Source organism: Cinclus cinclus, chromosome 6 (genome assembly GCF_963662255.1).
Source record: "Cinclus cinclus chromosome 6, bCinCin1.1, whole genome shotgun sequence".
NCBI lineage: Eukaryota > Metazoa > Chordata > Aves > Passeriformes > Cinclidae > Cinclus > Cinclus cinclus.
The window spans coordinates 42,500,011-42,526,653 of record NC_085051.1 but is presented as its reverse complement, the minus strand read 5'-3'; the positions used below and the strand labels follow the sequence as shown (position 1 = coordinate 42,526,653).

General features: G+C 34.3%; 1 protein-coding gene across 1 annotated transcript in view; it reads left to right on the top strand.

Moving 5' to 3' along the window:
- The window catches only part of CEP128 (centrosomal protein 128), a 91,544-nt gene that overhangs the window by 51,322 nt on the left and 13,579 nt on the right, over positions 1 to 26,643 (top strand). The window contains exons 18-19 of the mRNA XM_062494729.1: positions 15,359 to 15,408; positions 18,115 to 18,138. Of these exons, the coding sequence (XP_062350713.1) occupies positions 15,359 to 15,408; positions 18,115 to 18,138 (74 nt within the window). The remainder of the gene's footprint in view (positions 1 to 15,358; positions 15,409 to 18,114; positions 18,139 to 26,643) is intronic.

Here is a 26,643-nt window from a genome sequence, read left to right as displayed (position 1 = left end):
ATCTGAAACTTATGTACAGTTTTTTGGTGTGGAAAGCATGATGAGTTCTTTAAATTAATGAGTTTGTACTGCTCATTAACACTAAGAGATTAAATTCATTAGTTTTATTTCTTGGTTTACCTGCACATACCAGAAACTAAATCAAAATTAACAAAAGTAACCTGGGGGATAGGAATTAATTGTCTAGTAAATAGTTGAAATGTATTATTTAATTTTTTCTTTCTTTTGTGAAGTATGACTTTCTTTTTTAAACCAAGCTAAAATAGCTGGTGTTCTATGAACTAGTGTGTTTTTGGTATTTTTTTTTTTTACAGCTGTTGAAATGATGACATTGGACTCCTTATAAGCACAATTGCTGCTTAACAGTGATTTAACACTGTGTAATAAAGAGAATCTTGTAATCAACTGTACAACTTTATCAGGACTCCATGAATTAATATGAAAGGTTCTGTCATGCTTTCAGGTTATATGCTATGCTTCTATACCAAACTGATATCACCAGTTTACAGCTATTAAATTTTAAAAACCCCAACCAAATAAGCCCTACCCCAAGCAACACAGGCACTTCCACACTTGTCTTGAATTCATTATTTTTCTGAGAAGTATATAACAGAAACATGCTATCTCTCATTTGTTCTTCTTTAGGTAACAATGACATCATGAAGAAACTCTTCAATATCTGAAAAGATGCCATTTTATTTAAATAATATGCTGTCTTGTAGGAAATAAAACTGAACCAAGGGCTCTATGTTCCTCTCCTGTTGTGCCTATTCCCTTGTTCAAAGCCATCTTAGTCTAAAATATAGATGAATCATGTTGGGAATTTGAACAGAAATGAAAAAAATGCTATATACGATTTAGTATAGTAAAGTTTTTGAAATTAAAAAAGTAATTAAAATCTTGCATCTTGCTATGTCATAGATTTAATACATTTCAAAATTAGAGCTTGTCTTAATGGTTTTGCCTAGAATTTTTCAGGCTGTAATAGAATATATTTTTCAGTGTAGTTCATTGCTCTGTTAATAGATTTAATATCCTTTCAGCTGACATGCTATTTAAAATCCATTTTTTTCCTAAAGTGAGTCCTAATGATATTGTGTATTTGGAGAATTTAAGTCCTATGTCAGTACCAAAAAAATTCCTCATTCCTCAGTAAAACTAATTCTTAATGTTGACTGTATGCAATAAAATAATTCTAATCACAGAATATACATTTTAAGTGAATTCTTGAAAAAAAAAGAAGTCTAGCTGGTTTAGGATTTTTCTACATAAAGATTAAATTAAATAGGTAATATTTAATCTGTTTCCACATGCTTTCCTTCTAGTGGGTGAAATATGACAAATTCCTAGGTTGAATATTTATTCTGATCAGCATGTTCAAGGTAAAAACTGTATCTAACATCTTTATTTTTTCTTTTTGGTTTTGGTTTAAGAAAATAGGAGCTGTGATTGGTACTTTTAGATGCTTTACATATTTTGTAGTTGAAGGGGAAAGTCCTTAAAAATGTTTTAAAGACAAGCAAGACAAGCAAATGAACAATGCGTTTCATACGGTATGAATGATTAGAACAGTAAGCTACTAATTGTTTTTACTAAATAACAAGTTCTTCTATGTAGATTTTTTACAATTCATGCATAATAATGGGCACATATATCTGAATCTTCTTTAGAGTGGGCAGAGAGAGTCACAGTATTTTTCTTGTTGGCATCTATTATGTCTCTAGGATAAGGTCATAACATAGTCAAGGGCATGATTTGGATACTTCTGTCAATCTTAAAGGACTTGAGTTGCAGGTTATTAAGCACTGTCAGTAAACATTGTTATAAAGTTTTATTTTTTTTTGCTTAAACAGATAGAGTATCTGAGTCAAAGAAAATGTGCTTGGGGTATGTATAAAAAAAAAAAGAGGGAACTGAGAGTAAAGCTTGGTCTCCTATTCCTTAGTTGTATATCTTAACTTTATACCACCTTTCTACTTTTTAAAATACACATTTTTAAAATGTGTATTTAAATACACATTTTTAAATGTGTATTTAAAAATACACATGTTTGTATTGCAGTACTTCTTTTCAAGTATTTGGTATTTGACCAGTATACCTTTGTGCAATATTATATATTGCTAGTTTGTAAATCTCTGTTTAGTGGAAAACATTTGAATGTAAAATTTATCACCTTAATTTTTGTTTCATAATTCTAAAACTTATGATTCTGTTGTGGATAATATTTTGTTGTTGTTGTTGTTGTTTTTGCAGTATTTGTTGTCTTAGTATAGCTGGTGAATTGAGATTTTCTTCTAGAGAAAGAAACTGAGTGCAAACCCAAGAAAAAAGATTCATTGAAATATACATATGTATATACTTCATGCATATGTACATACTGCATCAGTGTTATACATAGCTGCCAGGACAGAAACTTTGTCTTCCTGGCTTTAATTATATTTGATGACTCGGCTGTAGAACATTATTTTCTTCCTTAGATTGAAATTCTAGGTACAGCATTTTTTGAAAATAAGGCTTGAATGTTGTCTGTATGGAAAACTGCTTCTACTTGCAAAATCCAATGATCAGACAGTATACCATTTCTTGCAAGACACTATATAAAATGAAAAAATCCTAGTGAAATAATTTTGTTCTAATGCAACATGCTTAAAATCTACATTTTTATTAAGGAAGAGCTCAAAGGACAGAATTGAATTAGGATGCTGTTGAATATAATGCAATGATCTTATAGCTATTTGGCAATCCAGTTTCTGTACCAAGTTCTTAATGCCTATTATAAACCAGTTTTTTTTTTAGCAGAAGCATATTTAAATTGGCAGAGAACTTAGTTTTTCAGACGCCTTGCTTCTGTGAAGCCATGAGACATGTCATGGAACTTGGGAGGAAGTTTGCTTTGCACAGCTTCTTGCCATCATTGTTTCTGAGGAAGAAGGGACTTTGTTCTCCAAATGGTTGGGAATGTTGACCTGATGTTTCTCAAGTGTATTAAAGGGATTACAAGTATGTTGGGCAATGTTTTATTAAAGTGGCTTCTTAAGAAATAGTGGAATGTGGATAGTCTACTATATACATGCTTATTCTCATAAAAGCTGGAGAAATATTAATACTTCATTCTTGGTCAATGAGACTTACCTACACAGACTGGTTTAATGACTTTGTATCATGGACTATTCATGTCTTACAGTGAAACAGAGAATATAAGCGACTGTGTGGGATAAGATCTGAACTTTAAGGCTGGAATATTTCTAACTTATTTCAAAAACATTTCAGATTTGCAAATACAAAAATACTCTCTCTGATATATGTATCTTATATGCAGTATGTATATAGTATAACATCTTCAGGCTGGCTTCTGACATTGTGGGAAGATTGCATTGTGAGGGGAATAAAAATGGAAAGCCTTTTAAAATTTCTTTTTTGACTGTTTCAAAAATGATTGTATTTTAAAATCTAATGTGTTTACAGTACACTGCAACTTTATTTTAATCTCATCTTAAAACACTTCAGTGTGTGACTTGATTAAAGTAACTTGATTAAAGTAAGCATTTTGTAGTCTTGCTGTAAGCAACAGATTTTGCTTGTTGTCTGGAAGGAATTTTGATTTCCAAGGAGTTATTTACAATAAAGACAGTGTTATTACTACTGAATTATGAAAATGTCCATCCTTACTGTAACTGATAATGGTATGATTATGGAGGACATTTAGCTGCATGATTATGCGTTTTTCATGCCTAAATCTGTTGTTGCTATAAGAATAAAATGCTTTCAGTTCACAAAATTAGCATTTCATATTTCCTGAAGTGGTAATGTATAAATATAGTATGATTGAATTTGAGCATTCTGTTTGTTGCTACTCATAAGGTTTTTGTAATCAATTTCTTTTTCTTCACTGGGAATTTTATTGATGATGATTCACTAACTTGTAATAATCTAACTTACTTGAGTAGTAGTAGACAGATCCAGGAGCCACACTGCATCAGGTTAGGAAGAAATGTCAGTACTCATAATGCCAATTCACTAAGATAGATGCCAGTTCTAATTAGGGCATTTTTACAGACTTATATAATCTCTGGAAATGCGTATGGTCATCAGAAGCTGGGTAATTTCTTTTTACATCTGAATTACCAGTATGAATAATATTTTGTGATGCCAGGTCAAGAAAAAATAGAATTAGGTGTCTTATATCTTAAAATCTGTTGCATATGTTCTTTTCCCACTGAAGTATACAGTGTGCAAGTTGCATGTGTACTCTGGTTTCAGGTTGCACATCTGACATTATTCTTTTTCCTGAGCAGTGCTTTTAGTCTGTGTCCTGTAAGAGATTACTCTGTTTTTTTTTTAAATTGCTCTAAAGACTTTGTTTGCATTGCCTTAGCAGAACAAACAAGATCCAAGAGAGCGTTCATTGCAGAAAGTTATAATATTGTTACATTTTAGCTCAAGCAAACTGGTTTGCTAGTGTATAAAATACACATCGAGACAGCAGAAGGACAGATATTTACAGTAAACCTAGGTTTTATTGAATGGGAAAATATCTGTTGCTGAACATGCTAGTGCTTTGGGACAAATGAAGTTTGAGGATCAAGCATGTAGAGGAGAAGTACAGTTTTGTGTTTCACTGGACATTATACAATGTGTTAAGTGTAGATCTGGAAAAGATGCTGTCAGAAAGCTTGATAGAGTAGAGAAACCCAACATGATTAATTTTAAGTATTACTTTGAAACTGAAGATTATCTAGGATTTGTAGTTTCTTGTTACTATTAAACCTGTAGATTGTCATGCAGAAAAAATAATCCTACCCTTATGTCAGTTTAAAGGCTTTTTGAAATAAATATGCCAGCAACAAATATTGTTGCAGCAAAAGAAAATTATACTAGACAAAGGAGTAAAATTTTAGAAGCCACAGAATAGCATACAAACTTCTTCGTAAGAGTTTCTGAAAAGCAAACTCAGGTTTTCATTTTGGTTATTTTCTTGTATTCTGAAGAAAGTCTAGAACCTTTTTTTTCACAGTACAAAACTAGAGCTAGGGCTTAAACATTTACTTTTAGTCTCAGGAGCTTTAATTTTTGTAATTATATTTTGGCATACATAATATAAAGACACAAGGGAAGAGAAATTTAGCCTTTTAATAAGGTTGCTAGAGGGTATAAAACCTTACATAAACAGTATAAATTTTCAGCATTGGGTGTACATTAAGAGTAGTTTTCTGTTGTTTTCTCTGTTCTCAAGAGGCATGAGCAGATCAATGCACATTATACCCTGTCTCATAGCAATTATACCCTTCAGGGACATTTCCAGTGAATCAAGTTTACTGTTTGCTTGGTTCCTCTCCATTCCTACCTAGATGATGCCCCAACTATTGAAAACACTTTCCAGGTTTCTGTTTTCCAATATAGTTTATAGCGTGTGCTGCAAGAGGCATCATGTAAAAACATATCAAGCATTTTAGCACTTTAGCAAGCTTCAGTTTGTTCCTTGCATTTGCATTGCTGAGATTAAACAGATGTGCAACTATAATATAAATAGGTAAAGGATTAGGTGTGTAGAGTATTCAATGTATTCTCCCATTTACAATTGTATTTTGTGGGATTTTGACAGTCATTTTGCCATTTCTTTGATTACTATTTAAATGTCTCTACCTGTAGAAATTACATAGTGTTGGGAGAATGGGATGAGCAGTTCTATAATAAACATAATTTACTTGTAGCTCTTACCAACATTGTAATAAGATATGCACTGTCTTTCTATAACAAATAAAATTTTTATAGTGCATGATTTATACTGGCCATACTGGATATACATTTCTCTATATAATCTTCATTGTGAGACTAATGCCTTCTTTCCTTTTTAATCAGTTAAACAGCAGTGTAAATCTGGGGCTTTTTGTAATCAGTCTCCAGGAATTCTATCAATGAGAAATAAAAATTCAAGTGGCAGTTGAAAATGACACATACTCCACTGCACCAGAGAAAGAAAAGAAAAAAGATCTGATGTTGCTATTCAGTTAGAATACATCTAATTTTCCTCTTGATATTTTCTCTTTTGGAGATAGGAGAGATTTCTTCCTCAAATATATGTATAAAAAGTTATTGAAAAAATTTACTAGACATTTTGTGCTGTAGATTTTTGCAAATGACTATGTGGAAGGAATAATAAGTTAGTGCATTTAGATAGTGTAATTTTCAGAATAGATTTTTAGATATTAAATGAAACGTGCCATTCACTGAAAGTTAAAATGTTTGCCAGGTGAGCTGGCAAGTCTCAGTTGTGTATCATCATTTACCATGGGACAGTACAACAGGATTGTCCCATCAAGGAATAAACTTAAAGCCTAACTGCAGCTGAAAAAATTAGAAGAATAGCATTGCTATTATAGCTTTCTTCATAATTGCCAGCACAGTTTATTGCATCTTACTCTGCAGCATGTGTAATAGACAGGGTTTTATGTAATTTCTAGTTGCATTATGTTGGGCGTCAATGAGACATACTGACCTCTGTGAGTGTATGTTTATTTGTTTGAAGTAAATGTTTCCTTAGAAGCTGTTTGGATCCTAGTGATGCATAGGGCCATCTGTTAGAATTAAAAGCTTTCTTACAGCATTTATCAAGGAGTGAATCCCATGGAGATAGGACCTTTGTGGTGTGCTTTACTCTTCTGACAGAACATCCAAGCTGCTAAAAGATCCCTTTTTTTCTGAGATTAGTAGGGAAACTTAATTTCCAGATCACTATCTTTGAGCTTCCCATATTATCTGTTTTCCTATGCTGTAAACATTACAAATGAATTGTTTAGTTCTGATCTTCAAATAGCCCAATTAAGAAATTCACTTCTGTCTTGCAGCTGTTGGCCTCCTTTGGTTTTCCCAGTTACTTCAATTCAAATGAGCTGCACTAGATGCTTCAAAAACCTGGACACCCTTAACTATTGACTATTCCTTAGCTGATAGTTCCAAGATCAGTTCTGTTTGCATTAAGATCTGCAGCTGCCTTTCAGATGTAGCCAAAAGGAAATTTGCTGATATGCATAAATATGGTTGGGATGATACAAAAGAAAATCCTAGGATATTAAGAGAGAGAGCTCGCTGAAGAAAGTGGCATTCAATTTCCTGTTTTGTCATTTACATATGCCATACCATAATTTTTATATAGCTACCATGTCCATAAACATATCAACATAATTTTCTAAAACAAGAAATGACAAATTATCTGTTTAGCTTGCAGTTGGTAAATGAAAACAAATTAAGTTTCAATTTCTTTCTATGTGCTCCTGGAAAATTTTATTCATTATCAGAAAGGAAATGTTTCTCCATTCAGGAGAGAATTTAACAATTATATATTATATGCAGTGATAAAACTGTTCAACTGCATTTTCTGTTTAAAATATCAACTATTATGCGGACCTTGCTTTGAGATATTTCTTACTATATTTTCTTCTATATAATCCTGATTTTTTTTTTCTTTCCAGGTTATTTAATAGGTTTTCTAATAAAAACTATGGGAGAAAAAGCCATTTTTCAGTTTCCTTGCATAGATCTGTGCTACGGACAGGTGTGATGATAGCTTGCACACACAAATCCAAGATAATCGTGAGTTAGTGGGTCAAATTGCAGTTTCCTCTTCATGGAGACATTTAATATCACTGCAGACAACAGGCAGAGTTCTTATTTCCGTTTCTCTCACTCCCACCAGTGCTACTTTCTCCATCCCTTGTTCCATGACTCCTGCTCGTTGGACCCCTCTGTAATTGTGTATTACTCAATATTAGCCATATAGGGCTGTCTGGTTTTTGCCAGTATGCTGTTCTCGTTGTAATGAACTGAGACCCTTTGGACGTCCAAGTTTGTCATTTTGCCAAAGCAGGACAAAAGCAAGAGCAATGGACAACCAGAGGCAGGGAGCAGAGACCTCCATGCCTTTTGGCAAATGCAGCTGCAAATGCCATCTATGATGTGATCTGAGCATATCTTGTGGAACTGGAGCACTTGTTGTTAGCACCATGTCAGCTGGGTTGGACTGGCTTCTGTGGGATAGGAAGGAGTAGTAATTACATAGTCATTAGTACCCAAACTAGCTTATTTGAAGCTATTAGTAAAGAATTTCATTGTAGTATAAATGTGCTGTTGCATTGCTAGGGTTGGTTGAAAATTGATGGCTTCTCAGCAAAATTTGTTAAATAACATCTGAAGTGTTTATTCACGACCATTGTATGTTAGATTTTGTTTAAAAAAGTCTGTTCTCAAGATTTATTCGTAGTAGGAACATTACTGCCTCCATTCCAGCACTGGTTGGCTATGTTACTGCTGCATGAGTAATCAATACTTATATATGTGATAACAGTTTCAGCTAGAAGTAGAATCAAGTAATTGGCATTCAAGGCCTTAGAAATATTAATAGTCATCATAGAATGCTTAGTGACAGAAATTCAGAATGTCAATATGTCAATTCTGTTTGAGTTTCTAGTGTCAGAATAATTTCTAAATTCAGTAAATCTCAATTATTTCATGAATTATCTTTATTTTTAGGGTTTTAAATATTTTTTTTCCTCAGAAGAAATTCTGCATAGTTATGACTGACAAGAGACTTCTGTTATTGTAGTCAAGTCATGCCACCCTTATGACAGTCTGTAAGTAGAGCTGGAGTCTTTTGATAGATGTTTCAGTAAATAGTAGCTAAAAGAAAAGCATAGAAGCATACTCCAAATCTAGTGTTTAACTATTCAAATACCCTGTGTATATGTGTTAACAAATTCTCTTTAGCATATGTGTCTTTGAGAGTAAGCAAGAAGAAATTTGAAAATACTTTCTGGGTTACTGAAAATAAATTAATATTTTATTACTGCCTTCAATGGTACTAAAAATTTTGTCATGAGGAAAGTTTGTGTTTCACTTAATTTTTTTTCTCCTTTTGCCTGCAAATAAAAGGCATAATCCCGAGTCTATAATGACAAGAAGGATTTCACTCTTTTTGCTGTTTGAGGTTTGGATTTTGTATTTGAAGTGCAGTTACAGGACAATGTTCCTTCGCTCATGTAAGAGGAGGACATAGCCAGGAACAGTGCTGGCTTTTCCTGCTGTATTCTTACCCTTTTTAATCCTTAAGCATGTTAAATGGAAAAAAAACCCATGACATTGACACAGAGGATGTTACAAGATGAGGGTAAATTGCAATTATTAGGGCTCTTTTAATACAGTTTAAATCATTATTTTGAGCATAGATTTAATGAACACCTGTATGGCTTGTTTTAAATTTTCACAGCAGCCTTCTGGTTGCAGCAGATTTGTGGATGTAGGTTTTAAAAGTAGATAATTTGTAATCAGAAAATGTCAACATCCTGAAGCTCCCAAGCCGTTTTCAAACCAGCTATCCAAAGCAGTATTTAAAAACAATGGGGAAAAAATTGTCAACTGCATTTTGGTATTTGGTGTGTCCCATTTTCATTTTCATGGCAGATGCCATGCCTTTCAGATAAAATTTTTGCTTTACTGGACCAATTTTCCATTATGTTTTTAATGTTTTTGTTGTTTTTTTTTTTTTTTTTTGTTTTTGTTTGTTTATACCGTTCTTGATATCTGTACTTCTTGTTTTCAGACAAGAAAGTTCTTATTTCAGTCTAAATTATTAATTTAGTGTGAAATATGTGAATTTAAAGAAATTTTTAAAGAAATCATTAAATAGAGGCATAAAGAAAATTCTAGCATGCAGTGGGTTTTTTTGGTTTTTTTTTGTTAGTAAAATCATTGCTTGGTAAAGTCTTCAATAAAAAAAGCTATGGTGGTATCATCCTACAGTAGTGAAACAGAATAAAGTCCATAGTGCAAGGACGCTAATAGAAGATTTAGTATTCCTGGTAATGAAAAGTGGCTGCTTAGGACTGAGACAAGTTGATTGATTAATGAGTCTGCCTAAAACTGAAATTCCAGTGGTCTGACTTGATATACTTTTTATATGCTTTTACATCTCTGTAGAGAGCAGTTGAGCAAATAATGCAAACCGAAGATTTTCTGTAGCTCTGCAGTTGTGACTCACTGTGAGTTAATAGCTTTATTGCTATCCCAGCTGTGTTAATTCTGATGTAGCATCTCTCTAGATTCTAGAAGAGACCCTTGATTCTGTTCTGGCTGCAATTCAGCTTACTTGTTTGGACACTGCTTCAGGGAACAAGCAATGCCTGGGTTACCACCTCTGAATTTGTAATAGTGGCAGCTGTTTAGAGGCAACAATCATAATTCTAGACTAAAAAATCTTAGGTTTGTATTAACATACAGATTGTTCCTCTTCTACATACAAAGATGTGTTTGGCACTTGAAGATTGGTTGATACCAATCACTCAAAAGCTACAGTAATGTATCTAGGTATGATCCACGGCTTATGGGAGAGCCTCTATTTGAATAATAAGCCACACATTCTTGTTCTGTTCCTTTACTGTAAATAGTTCTAGTCCCTTCTTCTCTTCCTCTTTCTTCCCACACAGTTTCCTCTTCCCATGGACACCCTTCTCATTAGACCTTGTTCTTCCTTGAGCTTTGCTTTTTTCCTCTCAGTCCTGTGTGTTACAGCATATGCTGTTTGACATATAAAGGAGAAAGAATTTTGGAGTGAGAGGCTAGAAAACATTTCAGCTTTATAAAAACTAAATGCCTGTATTGAAAAAACTCAAATTCAGGATGTTAACTGCCAGCCATAGTCTACTTATTTCAGAAGTGAGATTGTTCCAAGGTTCTTAATACTGAGCGCCAGTCTCCAAACTTTATTGATTCCATGCCCCATCAGTGTAAAAATCTTGTGACTATACACCCCTAATATATGTATATTTATTTATTGACAATAAATACATCTAAATATACTACTTGATGATAAATAAATAGGCACACCTTTTTAAGTTCGACCCCACAGTGCTAGACCTGTGCCTTGATCACATCTTCATAATGAAACTGTCTTTGAATCAGAACAAGATGTTTTTATCACTTCAAGGTTAGCATTCTTATTTGTCTGTGTCACTAAGCGTTTCTTAATGAAACTTACTGGAACTTACTAAAGCATCTAGGAAATGATGCTTGTTTTGGGAAGTTGTTCTTTATTAATTTTTTTTTTAACTAGAAACCCTAAGGTCCCTCAGGAGCATTTGGAATCCTCTACAGCATGTCTGCTGGTACATAAGGGTCATTCAAAGAAAAACAACAGAATGCTTATAACTGTGGTTCAAGATGTGTTAACTTCATCTATGTTCACAGCCCTCCCTCGTACTCCTCCTATAGCAGTTTCAGTTGGGAATCAACATGGTCCTAAACAAATATAATAGACATAATATATCTCCCAGCTCGTACCTTAGGCAGTTGCTAAGACAGAGAAGTTTTGGCCTGTTGTCACCTTTTGTATTCATAAGGAAGTTCATAGGAATATTTTGCCTGGATTTCAGTGCACTTTGTTTGAGCTTCACGTCAGAAGATAGAGAAATATTTTCTTTAGCCATGTTGAAATGAGGCACAGAAAATTTCCCAGGAATAGAGGGGAGCCAAGAATAGAACTAAAAGATCTCATTTAAGCTTTGGAAAAAAAAATCCTCATTCTTTTGATAATGGCCTCTTGAAAGGCAGCACACTGGGACCTATAATTTTTGTGATTGGTAACCTTATAGTTTAAGTTTTGAATATATTCTCATATTCAGACAAACTATTCCAATGCAATCCTATTCGGACTGTAGAAGAGGTTACAGCAACTTGGCCAAGTATCTTGTGTACTTAAGCTGTGCATTTGAATGCATACATATATCCACTCCTGAAATTTTGAATTCATAGTAAGACAGACACTGTAGTAGTGTAGTAGGTAGTGACAGGTGCAGAGAGGTTATAAAACTGATGAGGAGAATTTTGGACTGTTCCTTAGGACAAGTGAAAAGTTGGAAGAGGTTTTCTAAGTGGAATGTGGGAGATACTCTTAAGTGGATATTCTACATCAAATACCAATCAAAGTGAAAGGGAAATAAAGAGAAATATCAGAATGAAACACAAAGAAGACTTATTGAAAGAGCAAATTAGCAAATCAGAAGCAAGAATTATACATATAAAAAAGTAATTTACAGTCCAGACATCATGTTAGAAACAAAAGGAAACTTTTTGTTTTACCCAGTACATTATAGAAATTATAAATTCAGTTATAGAAACTCATTGTCCCACCTTTGTTGCATCTTTTATAGAGATAAAGGACTTGAACATTTTAGTTCATGAAGGAGTTTTAATATTGTAGTTAGTTATTGGCATATTAATGGATCAATAAGCTAAGATAAGCTAAGATAAATAAGATAGAACTGTTGCATTTTAATCATTTCAATCAATAAATAACTGCTCCTAAAGCTATTTTCTGGTACTTTTCACCAGCAGTAAAAATTACAACTGAGGGGTGTGTGTGAAAAATCTGTTCAAGTAACCCTTTTATCCTCACTTGTCTGTGTGGTATAATGGAATATGTAATCTTCATCTCCAGCCTAGTATTTGCAGTGTTTTGCAACATACTGTGGTGGTTCACTGTCAGGCAAACTGCAACAGATGATGATTCTGACAGAATGTTTTAAATCATAGCCTATATTTTTCCTTTAAGTTTGAATAGTCAAATCTAAGTCATTGTAGTGTAACTTCAAGGACACTCACTTTGTGTTTACTCATGCATAGCTCAATGAGATATAATATTTACATGAGTTGTAATTGAAGCACTGTAAATAAATTGTTTTTGTATAACTTCACAAAAGTATGATCTCTAATTTTGCAGACAATATCCTGTGCTTGCTGTTGATTTTGAGCAGTTTCAAACATCTGATATATATCTGATTTTTAAAATAGTTTTAGCTTATAGTTCTTTATTGGATAGCAAGCTTCATATTTAGGTAGAAATAAAAAGGGAATATGTTGATGAATATCTTTATTTCTACATCTCATCTCTCTTGTTGTCTTTTTCCATGTATTATTCATCTTGAGAAGAGCCATCAATGCCTAAAGGTGCCTTTTTCAAGAATGCTATTTCTTCTACTAAATTTATAAATTGATGTGTTCTGTGCCCCATGAGAATAATGATGTATCGCCTTAAAAAATCCCCAGGTGCCCTGTGGTTACATTAGGTCTTGAAAGAAGATGATAGCAGGATTGTTGTGGCAACCCATGCCACTGTGCAACTTCATTTACAAACAAAATTTCAATGGGAAAACTCAAAGGCTTTTCATAGGATGTGTGAAAAGAGCCTCCACTAGGACCAGTGACCATCTTTGCTCTGTTGCTTACACAATGCATTTTCTGTCTTAACTTTATTGCAACATTATTTTCTGGCGCGTGACATAAAACATATTTAAGTTTGTGTAAGAACTTAAATATGGGAAGTGTTGTACAAATGATAAGATAAATCAACAGAGCTTTTCAGATCAATTAAGCAAAATTATTCTGTCATGGTAAATGATGTCCAGAGGAATGATATAATAGGCCATATATGGTTTTTTGTATAGCTGTTTAATATATATTGCTTAAATTTTAATTTTTTTACTTCAGCTTTAGAGAACACATGCCATTATTTTACATGGAATACTAAATGGAATCATCAGTTGCAATGCAAAACTTGATTTTGAAATATGTGTTCATAAAGGAGGTACAGGTGTATATTCTGTCAGTTAACACCACTTCAACACCTGCCTGCCACACCTCTGTTCCAGGAACAGAATTTAGTGAAGTGTCCTCCGGGACAACTGATTTAGGTAGGGGTAGAATAAAGTAAATGGGTTCTAGATGACCCTAATTTGAGATATGGAGCTTTCAAATCTAAAGACTATTAGCAGAAATCAATTCAACTTATTTTACGTTTGTAGAAGATGTTTGAAAAGAACCTTGTAATAGCAACCTTTTCACTTAGAACAATTGTGTCTGTCCAATAGAATCTTAATTACTACATTAGAATGAAAATAAAGCAAAGTCAGGTATAATAATTGGGGGGTTGTTTTTTGTCAGATGGAACACGGGAATTAATTTTTCATTTCCCACCCTTTTCTCTTAGACATTTCTTGCTCCAAAAATTTTTAAAAGCTTGTATTAAAATACAATTTTTTATCATCTTACATCTACTACTGGAATGTATCCAAAGAAAACATACAGGGCAGCTACTTTTCAACACAAAATTCTCCTATTAATGTTGATGGCAGCGCATTTGGCTACAGTAATCTATGTGGCAATTGGATCACTGGAGATCACAGGAGAAGGAGAAAAGTAAAAGATTATAGATATAAAGGAAAGATCTCAAATTAATTTCAGTAGAATATAAATCATTGAAGCTTATCTTTATGGCTATGTAAGCAGTAAATTTTATTTTTTAAGGAGGTAAACACAGGTAATTTCAGTTAGCTGTTCTGTACTTGGATGCTTAGGGAATTGACAGTCAGAATTCAGTCCTCTGATGTTGTCAAGGCAGTTCCATTATCTCATAACTCTCCTAATTGCTAACAAACTGGAGCATATCTGAATTCAGAGTCAGTCTCTGGCTTAGATAAAGCAGTGCTCTTCTCATGCAAAATTCACAAGTGAACTTCTGATAGTTAAAATAGCAATAAGCCTGCAGCATGTTTTTTCATTTTTCCTGATCTTTATGAGGTTATAAATTTAAGGTTTCCCAGAATTCTGAATATGTTGCAATTTATCTAAAACATGATTTTAATCATAAAACGATGTGAATGAAATAAAAGGGAAAATCAACTCATGACATAAGCCACAGAATTCCAACAAAATTAATTTCTAATGTGAAATGTTACATATGTGCATATATGTGCCAATGTCTGTAATTGTCCCACATGACCGTATGAGATATTAGGATTTTATCTTGTAGAGACTGTATGAAAACTTTTTTAATATTTTGTCACAGTGAATTATTTTCCTTAGCGCAATTGTTCCATTTTAGTGAGAGGAGGTAATTATTGTCAGTCAGAATAGTCTGCATTATTTTACAGTAACTTTTCATATATAATTGCATGGCTTTGACAATCGGTTTTAGACTATTTTTAGAGAGAATCTGTTTGATTTTTTAAACTCAATTTTAAAAAGTACACGAGAAGATTTATTTCAGTATAGAAAAGTTTATCTGAATTTAAGTGAATCTTAAAGCTCCCCCCCCAGTCAAACTGTCTTTCCTTCTTGAGGCTGTTTTTTAGTCACCTCAACAGCCCATGCTTGGAAACAATCATATCACTGACACATTTCATCTGTTATTTAATCAGCTGAAAAGGGGTGTTGTGAAATCTGTAAAATAAAAAATACAATTACTGTTTTACACAGTACTTTTTCTGTCAGGCCATGAGACAGGAAGTTGAATTTCCATTTTTCATTTTTGCAGAGCTACTAGAGAAGACACACAGAAAAGAGGAAGAAATGGGAGCTCTCCAGGTATATTTTTTGCTCAACTAACTAGCTGCATTTTTTGTTACATTTCTTAAAACTGTGGTATTTTATTAGAGCATTATAATCTTCTGAACTGCCTTATGGCTTAATTTCAGATTTGGAAATATATGCAGACAAATACAGACCAAATAGCTAGTACTACTCACTGCTGAGTTTTTTCACTGGTTGGGTTAAATTCTCTGGACTGTCTTACTTTCTTTTGTAAAGCTAAATAAAACTGAAAGCGAGGTATTCCAGTAAGTAAGTAAGTATTTAAAGCCTCTGAAGCTCTAAATGTTCATAGTCACATTTCTGAGAAAGAAGACCAGTCAGTATTTGGTAGGACCTGATACAATATTATAAATCCTTATTCTGTGTCATCTAGCGGTAAAGCTGTATGTGCTAAGCACTTTAGACTTGTGCTTAAAAAGTCAGATTTACCCTCAGCTCAGCTTTGGAATAGTATTGAAGCATTACAGTCAAAGAAAACATACTCCTTTCAAATTGAAATGGCTTAGAAAGCAAAACTGGGCTGGAATGTCTGAACTGTGAGGCACAGGAGGCTAGGGTTATGTGTGTATTCTTCAGAACTCAGAAAGAAGAAAAGAAATTTTTAACAACAAATTGCTGCAGACAATACCCAATATGAATATAAAAAAGTTGACATACAATATGAAGAGTATCAATGAGTCAGCATTCTGTAAGTGTACTGAAAGCAGGATATTTGTGAGGGAGTTTATGAAGATAAGGCTCATAAGGAAAATGACATTGTGTATTGACCTGAGTTTTGATCATAGGAGTTTGTTTGAAGATAAGCCTTCTCCTCTCATATAATAAATAGAAGGCATTCTGAGGGCTAGAGGTATCAAAGAAATTAGTGTACAAACAGTTTGATCCAGTAAGAAGAGACAAGTTGCAAGACCCAAAAGTTACACAACACGCCAATCCAGCTGTTTCCTGTTCAAACAAAAATCTTGGCCTGGCTTTCTGGCAGCTCAAGTTCAACAAGGCTGAGAGCTTGTCTGTGCAAGCAGTTTACACAGGTGCATTTCTAGTTACATCAATGTAAAAAGATCTCCTTTCATGTGAAGCAACTCTGCATCTGCTTTCATGTGAAGCTTCATGGTTGACAAATTGTTCTAATGATATTACTTCTGATTGAAAGAGGAGTAATTTTAGACTGCAGGAAGTTGCATCACAGTAGTGTACACATGGTTATATGTGCCTGCCTGACTGTCAGGTTCCTGATTAAATTGCTTTATTCCTTTCCCTGACTGGTAGTTCTGGTTAAGTGTGTGAATTGTAGTGCTCTGGCTGCTGTTCTTCTATGCAAATGCTTGATAGCATCTTTTTCTCCCTTCAGATATCCATGCTTTCACAGTCAAGTAATGTATCAATTATCCATGGCAAATTTCCCAATACATTAGATGCTAGTCTTTGGAAAAGTAACTGCTGATATTTTAAGAGTTTGTTATATTTTTAGAATTTGGCAACTATATCATGCACTTTAATTAATGCACGAGTTATTTTGAAAACGCTCTTTATTGTATCATTGGAACCATCCTCACTCACTCTAAAACCTTTTTTATCAAAGTAGTCCTCTTTAATTGAAAAATTTTGTGTCTGAATTGATGTTCCTTATCACCAGAAATTCATGAGATCTGTAAATAACATCTTTTTTATGGTAATGAGTATGTGCTTTGTTGCAGAATCTTTAAATAAATATGAATGTTTGCTACTGCAATTCTGTGGAGGATCAAACATCTCAGAATAAAAATTTCTGAGTGTTTAATATAATATTTTTGTCATATGTTTGTTCTGATGTACAGAAATAATCTGTATCTCAGACCTGCTCCTAAGGAAGAATAAAGACTTTAGCATGTGATACACTACCTTGCTTGAGAAAAAAAATGAGTAATATTAGAGTAAGGGAAGAGTTCCTGTAATGTCTTAATGGTCACATACTCTAAATGGACTCACCTAAGCACTTGACTATATGTTTTGTCAAATTACTTAAAATACCATACCTAGTCAGGATATAGTACCAGAATACACTATCTTGATTTTACTAACTTCATATTTTTCTTAAAAATACTTCTTAGTGGGAAAAGAATGTTGAAATATATGCAATAGATTAGCTAATTCTGGGTTCTCAGTATTTTGTGCTGGATTAAAACTGACACAAGTTTGTTTTATTTGTTTGACTAATGTCATCCTGTTATTAACAAAACATTATTCAGAGCTATTTCTGGATGAAAGAATAATGATATAGAATTTACTTTCTAGTTTTCTAAGGAAGTGCGTAAAAGAAAACTAAGCCTGATGCTAAGATGACATGAATTCCAAAACATGCTAGATTTACAGTCACAGATGATAAAAAAAGGAATCAATCTTTGGGATATATAAGAGTAAAATCAGCAATATTGAAAACCTAATGCACTAATTGAAAAAAATATATTGTGGAATAATTTTTCTCAAATCCTTTCTCACCTTGTTTCTGGGTGGTTTCTTATTTTTTGGGGCAAATTTCTAAATGTGATAGTATGATAAGAACATCCAATAAAGTCCAACAGTTCCTACTCAGTAAGTTTTTTACAAAAACTGTGCATATGAGACCACCAAAACCCCAAAATTAATCCTATTCATCATTCTTTGACTTCCACTGTGTTTATATTCTTTGCTTTCTAATGGCTTCTTCTGTTTTGCTTTTAGGAACGTATTATGGCCTTAGAAATGGTAAGTTTCTTAAATTAATTTCCAAGCCAATCACAATTACATTGCTGATAATTTGTCTAAATTATTAAAATATTATTTATATATTTTTTTAAGGGTTGCAGTTCTGGGTTTTTAACTGTCATTTTACTTTTAAGAGAAGGTGTGGTAATTTTGCACTGCAGCTCTCTGTATAGATCTTTACTACAGTATTTGTGTACTCATTATATGAAATACAGTGTATTTTAGTGTTGTCACTTTTCTGTACAGTTCAGTCCTCATCCCATCCCTGAGAAGAGAAATGTTTTAGATTTTATCCATACAAAAGATGTTATTTTTCTGACATTTTTAGTGTTTGAGGTCCATGTGATAGATCTAATTATTTCAGTGACTACTCTGTGTACTTACTTTTTTGGTCTGGGAGGTGCAGGACAGAATCAATTCATCAGCTCATATCAACACTGCAATGGAAAGAGTAAAGGAATGTAATTTTAACCACTAATTAATATAATTTAATATTATGTCAAGTTGGAAGAGCAAAACTTTATGCCTGTACATGCTGTGAATGCATTTTCCAGATGTCCCAAGGTAGTAAGTCCACCAGGTGGAATAGCCGGAATGAGTTTCATCTTGTCATGTAGTTTCAGAACCATTCTTCTTTCCCTTCGTGTAGGAATGTCCAATAAGACATCACAAATTGTATGTATCAGGCCCATAGTTTCTTTTCATGAGAAATCCAGAAAATTTCATCTAAAGAAACCATTACTGAGACAATATCAGTGCTGCAAGTATAAACTTTATAAAATTTATTTGTACAAATTATTATTTTATTCTTTCTGACACTCTCTGCATCTCTGAAAACAATTTCTGATTTCAAAAATATATTTTAAATGTATTCAGTATGTTATAAAATATCTTTCATTCAGTCATGAAAGGCTCTTTGGAAGTCAGAGTGCTGTGCCGCAGCACCTGCCTTGTGGAAGCAGGAAGCGAATGCTGACATTCAGTGTTCTGGCACTTCACATGGTGCTGTGTGACTCTCAGATGTTGACAGAACATTAATTCTGTTCAGGACCTTCTCTTATTCATGGTTTGCTTACATGACAACCAGTCAAGCATGTATCCATTGCCATCCATTTCTCACAATCCATGAGTTAAACTGCCTGCTAATTCCTTGTCCTTTCTGCTCCCAGAGCTATTTTGGCACAGGTAGAGGATAGTTGCTTGCAAATACCCCCAGTGTCATGCAAATTCAGTCTGTATTTTGTGACAAATGTTTCTTTCCATTTTTTCTGGCGCTTTTCTCCTTTTTATACTTCCAATGTCTCCTACTTTAAAAAGAAAAAATTGTAAGTTATTGTTCAGATAGAAGAGAAGGATAACGTATTTATCATACTATCCCACTGTTCTCCCTTTCTCTACAATCTACTCATTTGTACCTCTTGCACGTAAAATTGTTGTAGTGATGAACTTGCCAACTTAGATAATAAAAAAAAAACTTGGGAAAGAAATGTAACATGAGCCTTTCAGATTCCATTCAGAGCTGTTAGTGAATTAACCTTCCAGGCCTAGATTAATCTAACTCAGTGATTTTGTGAGGTGCTGCAAACAAGGAGGTCCCTTGCCTCTCTCTGAGCCCTGCCAGCTCCTTCTCCTCTCAGCAGTCTGTTTGATCAGGAAGCTGCATCTCCTGTCTACAGTACCAGGCAGTTTCTTGGGTTTTCTGTTTCCTTAGCCAGCTCCTGTTTCCAGAGGAAAGTGCTGTTATTATGAACCTCCTTCAAGGTACTACACATGACCTGATCACTCCCTTAAGGAGCCCGAGAACAAATAGTACCCATTTAGAAGAAGCTTTTGGATATTTTGGTTCTTTTTTCAGTCAGATCAGTTTTGATGTGTGATTCAATAGATAGATACACCACTTCTTACTCCAGCAAATTGTGCAGGTCAGGAGCAGAAGTACAAGGCTTGTTAGACAGACTCACTAGTGGGTATAAAAGGAGCTGAAGAACGTAGATATTTTCTGGAATAATCCTTCAACTCTTTAGAAGTGCCAGAGGAGTAACAAGTATAGGCAAAACTGAGGTTTTGAGTGTATAGAAATTATGTATTTTGTTTAGCTTTTTTTATTTGGTTCATGCTGTTAATTAAAGTGAATTTAATTATTTCATAGCTATTAACAAGTAAATACCCTAATTACTTTAGTAATTAATTATTTATTCTGATGTTTTGAGAGAATATTATTTCTCTTTAAATAGAATGAGTTAATTTATACTTGAGTATACTTTTGTTGTTACATAGAAGATCTGGGTCTGTATTTATAGAGAAAGGTGTATGACTTTTTGGGGAAAAAGTCTGCATTGTATTCTCAGATGAGACTATAATGAAAAGTGTATTTATTTCTCATAAAGAGGTCAGGATGCATTTTGTAGATGCATGCTGCTACAGTGCTGTGCTTGGGATTTTAGCGTGTTTCTATAAACATGTACTGTTCTTTGTGAGCATAAGCTACAAGTCATGTTCCTCTGCCTTACTAGTACTAGTCTGACATAGAAGACTGCAAAATTTAATTTGAAATCAACCAAATCCTGAAGTTATTCCAGTGATCATATGCATTCTATATCCTTTGATCAATAAAACAGCTTGTTGCTTTCAGTAGAATACCCAAAAGTGAGGTTACCACTTTCTTAGACTTGGATCAGACTTTTCTGGACACAATTCAACTTTTTGTTACAATGTCCATAAATCTAGGTTAACTGAAGTAATGCTGTAAGTATTCAGCAAAATTGCTATTTAATATGAATTTTCTGTTCAGTATGAACATGTATGCATTTTATTCTAATGCATTTTTATGTTCAAGAAAATGAGGTTTTGAATACCAGTAAAACAAATTTCTGTCTGCATCCACTCAACAATGTAGAAGTTATTAGCTTATTCTCCTGTAGTATCACACTCAAATTTGCACCAGTTTTCTGGTTTATCATCCAGTTTAAAAGAAGAATTGGCAGGATAATAATACCAAATGCATTTTGCAGAGAGATTATATCACTGCCTGACACCATCCATTTTTATGTGCTTGTTCTCCCTATGTCTCTCTCAATGTGCCTTCCATCAATAAGTAAATCTTGCTGTTAGCTCTTGAGATTATTTAATGCTTTTTATACTTTGTATGAATGTTGAGGAAATACTGAAACGAAGGGTTAATACTTTCTTTTCCTCTTGCTTTGATTCTGTAGCATCTTGCCAAAACTACCATTACATCAAAGGCTTTCTGGTCCTCCCAGAACACAGCTATTCTTTGATCTTATAAAAATGACCAGGAGCTGTTTGAGATCCTCTGTCCTGCCTGCCTCGCCCTTTCCTTTCCTTTCATCGGTGGGCCAGTGTGTCACTTCCCTTCACTGGGCTTCCCAGAGTCTTTCCTCTGCTCATTACCACCAAGTAACTTCTGCTTCCTGAGGGTGCTGCCAGCCCACTGTTTCTTTTCTCCAAATGCTCAGCTTTCTCTTCCCTTCTTCCTTGATGTTGTCTTCTCACCCTATGCATTTATTGCTCTTGTTTAATTCCCAGCTACTTGTCCATCCTCTCTTCCCTATTATTTGGTGTTTCACTTGTTCTTTCAGTTTTTTTCTAATACAATCACCTCTAGTTTTCCAGCCCTCAGATTTAAAATAATTCTCCCGTGTTTCAGTTTGTGCCCACTTCTTGTCACTGGGCAGCACTGAAAAGAGCCTGGCTCCCTCTTCTTTACACCTTCCCTTCAGATACTTGTGCACACTGATGAGACCTCCCAGAGCCTTCTTTTCTCCACATTCAACAATGCCAACTTTCTCAACTTTTCCTCACAAGGGAGATGCTCCATTCCCTTAAAAAATTTGTTGTCCTTTGCTGGACTGGCTCTTTTATGTCTGTTTTGTACAGGAGAACCCTGAACTGGACACAGCTCTCCAAAAGTGGGCTGACTAGAGGAGAGGGATCATCTCACTTGACTTGCTGGCAGTGGTCCTAGTGGAGCCTCTACATGCTCTATCTAAGCTCCTTTTTCAAAATTATGAAAATGTGTTCCACATGTTGCAAATATTGAACATTTTGGCCAAAGTTTAATAAACCAAAATCCTTCCGTTTTTAATTAGAGAAAGTAAAAATCTCTGCATCAGGAAAAATCCTTATTGCAAAAGACTTAGGTTATCTAAAGTAATTTATTTCAGTTGAACTAAGAGTAGTAGTATACAGTGTTCTCAATTTTTTTTAACATAGTAGGTATATACATATAAATATAATTTTAAAGCGAGATCCTATGAATTCCATCCACAGGATTCTCATGAGAAATCAGAGAATCATAGAATCACTGATGTTTGAAAAAACTTCTGAAACCATCATGTCCAATCTTTGACTGAGCACCACCTTGTCAATTAAGCTGTTGCTCCAATTGCCACATCCAGTTGTTTCTTGAACACTTCCAGGGATGGTGACTCCACCCCTCCCTGGACAACCTGTTCCAGTGCCCTTTCAGTGAAGAAATTCTTCCTAATTTCCAACTTGAACCTTCCTTGAAGCAGCTCGAGACCATGTCTTCTTGTCCTGTCACTTGCCTGATAAAAGAGAACAACCCCCACCTGGCAACAATCTCCTTTCAGTCAGTTGTAGAGTGTGATAAGGTCCCCCCTGAGCCTCCTTTTCTCCATGACAAACAACCCCAGCTCCCTCCACTGCTTCTTTTATGAATTATCTTGGCTTTTCATCTATGGAATCTGTTTCTGGGATCTTCCACAGAATGTAACTTGATACGACATAGATATGTGCTTTATTTTTCTTGGTTTGGTTTGTATATCACAAAATCAGTTAAATTTTGTTTGTCAGCAGGCTATTGACTAGATGTTTCTAATGTCCTTCTAGATCCTGCATTTTAAATTTAAATGCTTTATATTTGATCTGGTTATAATGTAAGAGCACAGGCATCAGTTACACCTATTGATGCCACCACAGATTTTTTTTTCTCACATTATTGTGCAGCTTTTCATTAAAATAGGGACATCCATAAGGAAAACTCCTAATTCTTTTCCTGCTCAGACACTGATTTGCTGTGAATCCTTGTTTTAGTCACTGCTCTGTGTATTTTAATTTTTCTCACCTGAAATACCGAATGATATTTCTTCTTTCCCATGAAAGCTGTGTTAATTGATTTTTTTGCAATGCTTTCTGGAAGGCTTGATGAAGTACTGTTAGTATACAAACTTTAACATAAACTACATGTAAAGAGTTTTAGCCTGCAATGCTTCATAATGTTAAAGATGAGCAACAAGGAAGACTTTACACCTTTTGAGAATATGTTCCCACTAACTTTACACACTCAACTTCTTGTGTTATATTTCTTTTAATTTCCAGGAATTATATCTGGATGTCTCTGATCTAAATCTTACTAAACGATAGATTCTCAAAAGCTAGTCCTATGGAACCCCAGAGTACTTGGAGCACTTACTGATGATTCAGAGAAAGTTGGCTTGCCAAAAGACAACAGTTTTCTCCCATGTTTCCAGCTGCTATTATGCATCAAACAACTGCAAATTCATAAAATACTTTCCTAGTATTTTCCCATGTAAACAATTCCCCTAGTTAGCACAGGGATTTCACGTGCTCATGAATGAGAGAAAAGACATTCCATGTCATTGCAAACAGGAAAGGAAACATCCATGAAGTTCTTCAATTAAAATGTGGTCCACCCCATGCAAAAACATCTGGAATCTAAATTAAATGTTCAAGTAGTTTGACATTGGCGATGCTTTGTTAGCAAATGTCATTTGTTTTTCATTAGTTTAGTTTTTGCTTTAAAAAATCTTGTTCAAACTCTCATGAAACAATGTAAGACAGAAAAAAAAAAGCCAGTTGGGCACTGAAATTGTAATTTGATAAAGTTACATGTGTGTCCTAGCTTTGTATAGGTAATTAGACTTCTTGACATGCTGAAATCATCAAAATGGTGGTATAATTGGGGTCATGACATATGTGGAATATAAAGAAACAAAATATATTTTTTGCTTTTCTCTGAAAGTTCCCTCTCTACATATGATGTATTATTCACAGAATGTCCCAGCTATCATGGAGTTTGCCTGGCACATAAAAGTCAGCAGAGCACCTCAGGCCTCTTAAGCAGAACCATCTCCATAAAAGAAAAGTGTATGATTTATCCATGGAGACCTGGAGATTGAAGCTGATAGTGCATAGTTTTACAGATCTTAACAGGGAAAGCAAAGGATACTTTTAAACATGCTGGGTGCATCCTATTCTTGCTATTTAGGTATTCAGTGCACTAAGGTCATTTAAAAATAAGTTATTTTAGGTCATCTCTAACATTGTGTCTTCCATTTGAATTGTAGCTGCCTGCTGACATGCACTGCAGCCAGTTAAAATGACGTTGCATTTAATCTTTTTATGGTTATTCTTTGGGGATTAGCTAACTGGTACTTAAGTCTCATTTAAAAAAAAAAATAAATATCTGTGCAATACAGATAGCCATTTGTTTTTACCTACCTCAGAAAAGAAAGGAGTACTGTACTTGAAAGTCAATGAAGTTTGGTTTCTGGTTTATGTTTATGTGTTTTCAGTATATCAACTATAAAGGCAAACTTCAGGAGTACTATATACAAACCTGCTTTGATTTATTTGCATTTAGCATTGCAGCTTTGAGACTAAAAATAAAATGTGTCTGATTTTGAATTAGATCTGTCCCTTGAGCCGGTGTGAAACTGCCTATTATCAAGAACACATCAGTATAGGAGGATTAACTGTTCACATGCAGTTTAAACATCAAAGTGTTTGTATGAAGTCATGGAAAATAAGTAATTTGTTTTGTCATTCTCTGTGAGAACATAGAGCTCCTCTTTTAAAAGTAAATAGTCTTTATTTTAAAAACAGAAAGATTAGTAGCAATCAAGGAGAAGTGCTGTTAAATAAAATACCATTAATACTGCCTCAATCAGTACAATGAGCTCTTTTTCCTCTTATCAGTACCGTTGGTGCACTGGGTCAGTACCTGCTGTTGCTTGTTATACATAAGCAGACAGATGTGATTGCTGTTCTTTAGGATTATTTGTATGCATTATGGCATACAGCTTTCTGATTTCTGAGAAAAAATTTAGCAGTACTTAGTTGCCCTCTATATCAGGTGCTTCTAACATGCTTTTTCACGTTTTATCTATGTGGCTAAATCTGTCTTTTTAATAGAATAGAGTGAGTCATGAATGATACAAGTATGGCATTTGAACTATCTTGAAGAGGTTGCTGTGATTTCCATTGATTACCAGACCAGTTCTGTGGGCTAGCTAAAAGCTCTTTTATCATCTTTCCCTCACATTCTTCAATGTATTCTTTCATTGCCACCTTCCTTATTGAAACTCTCCTAACAACAAAGTTGGCTTTTTTTTCTGTTTTTATTTGCACATCAATACCATTCTTTTAATTTGTTTTATGGAAACGACATACATTTCTCTCCATGAAAATGTTAGTGAGTTATCCTATTCAAGTCCCTCAGACTGCTCAGAAGACTGTGAGAATTTTAGAGTATAAAAAGAACCATTCTGGTCAAGACCAAAGGTCAATCTAGCCCAGCTATAGACATCACAACAATGGCCAAAGTAAAATGCTTAGGGAAGACTGAACAGGACCGACCTGTATTTTGTTTCCCATTCATTCATTCTGATTCCAGCCATTCAAAGCTCAAAGGCTTCCAGACTTAGTTGTAGTTTCTGTGAATTTGGAACCATTCTATGGTCTTTCTCATTCATGAACTTGCCCAGTTTTCTGCTTAAAGCCACATAAAATTTTCTATCTTTATGTGACTTCTGATTTTATACAAATTGGTCATTAGTGCCCTCAGGCATCTCTCTTCCTGGCTGAAGAGTCCTGCTCTTAGTATTGTGTCTTTTTTCACTTGGAAACAGTGCTGCATGGCTTTGAAAATTCTTGTTCAACTTCTCTGACCTTTCCCTGTTTGTCTTTTGAAATAAAGATCCACATCTGCACTCAGCAGTCAAGATGCAATTGGATTAATGATCTGGGACAGTTGTATTCTCCAGCTTTTTTATCCTTTTCTGATTATATTGAGTGTTGATTTTGCTTTTCTTATTGATACTGAGCACTGCATTAGCAGATTCTTAGTAATATGAATCACTACCACATGATCTGCTTCCTGAGCAGCAATGGTTACCTTAGAGCCCATCGTTTTGAATGTGAAGTTAGATTTAATCTTTAGGATTCTAAAACACCTTTCAGAAATCCAAGTAGCATATACCATTCTTTATTCACATGATTCTCATCAAAACCCAAAAACTAAGGACTTAATGTGCATCTAACCCAAAGGCTGGTCTTCTGCATTCAGGATTATATTTAATAATGTAACTAATAAGGACTAGCAGAGAAACAGCTAATTTCTTTTTCCTCTACAAAAACTGCATGAAGATACTTTGGAAGAACAGATGATTAACATCTTCCTTAAATCCATTTACAGACAGTGTTTACATGAGGTTTACAATT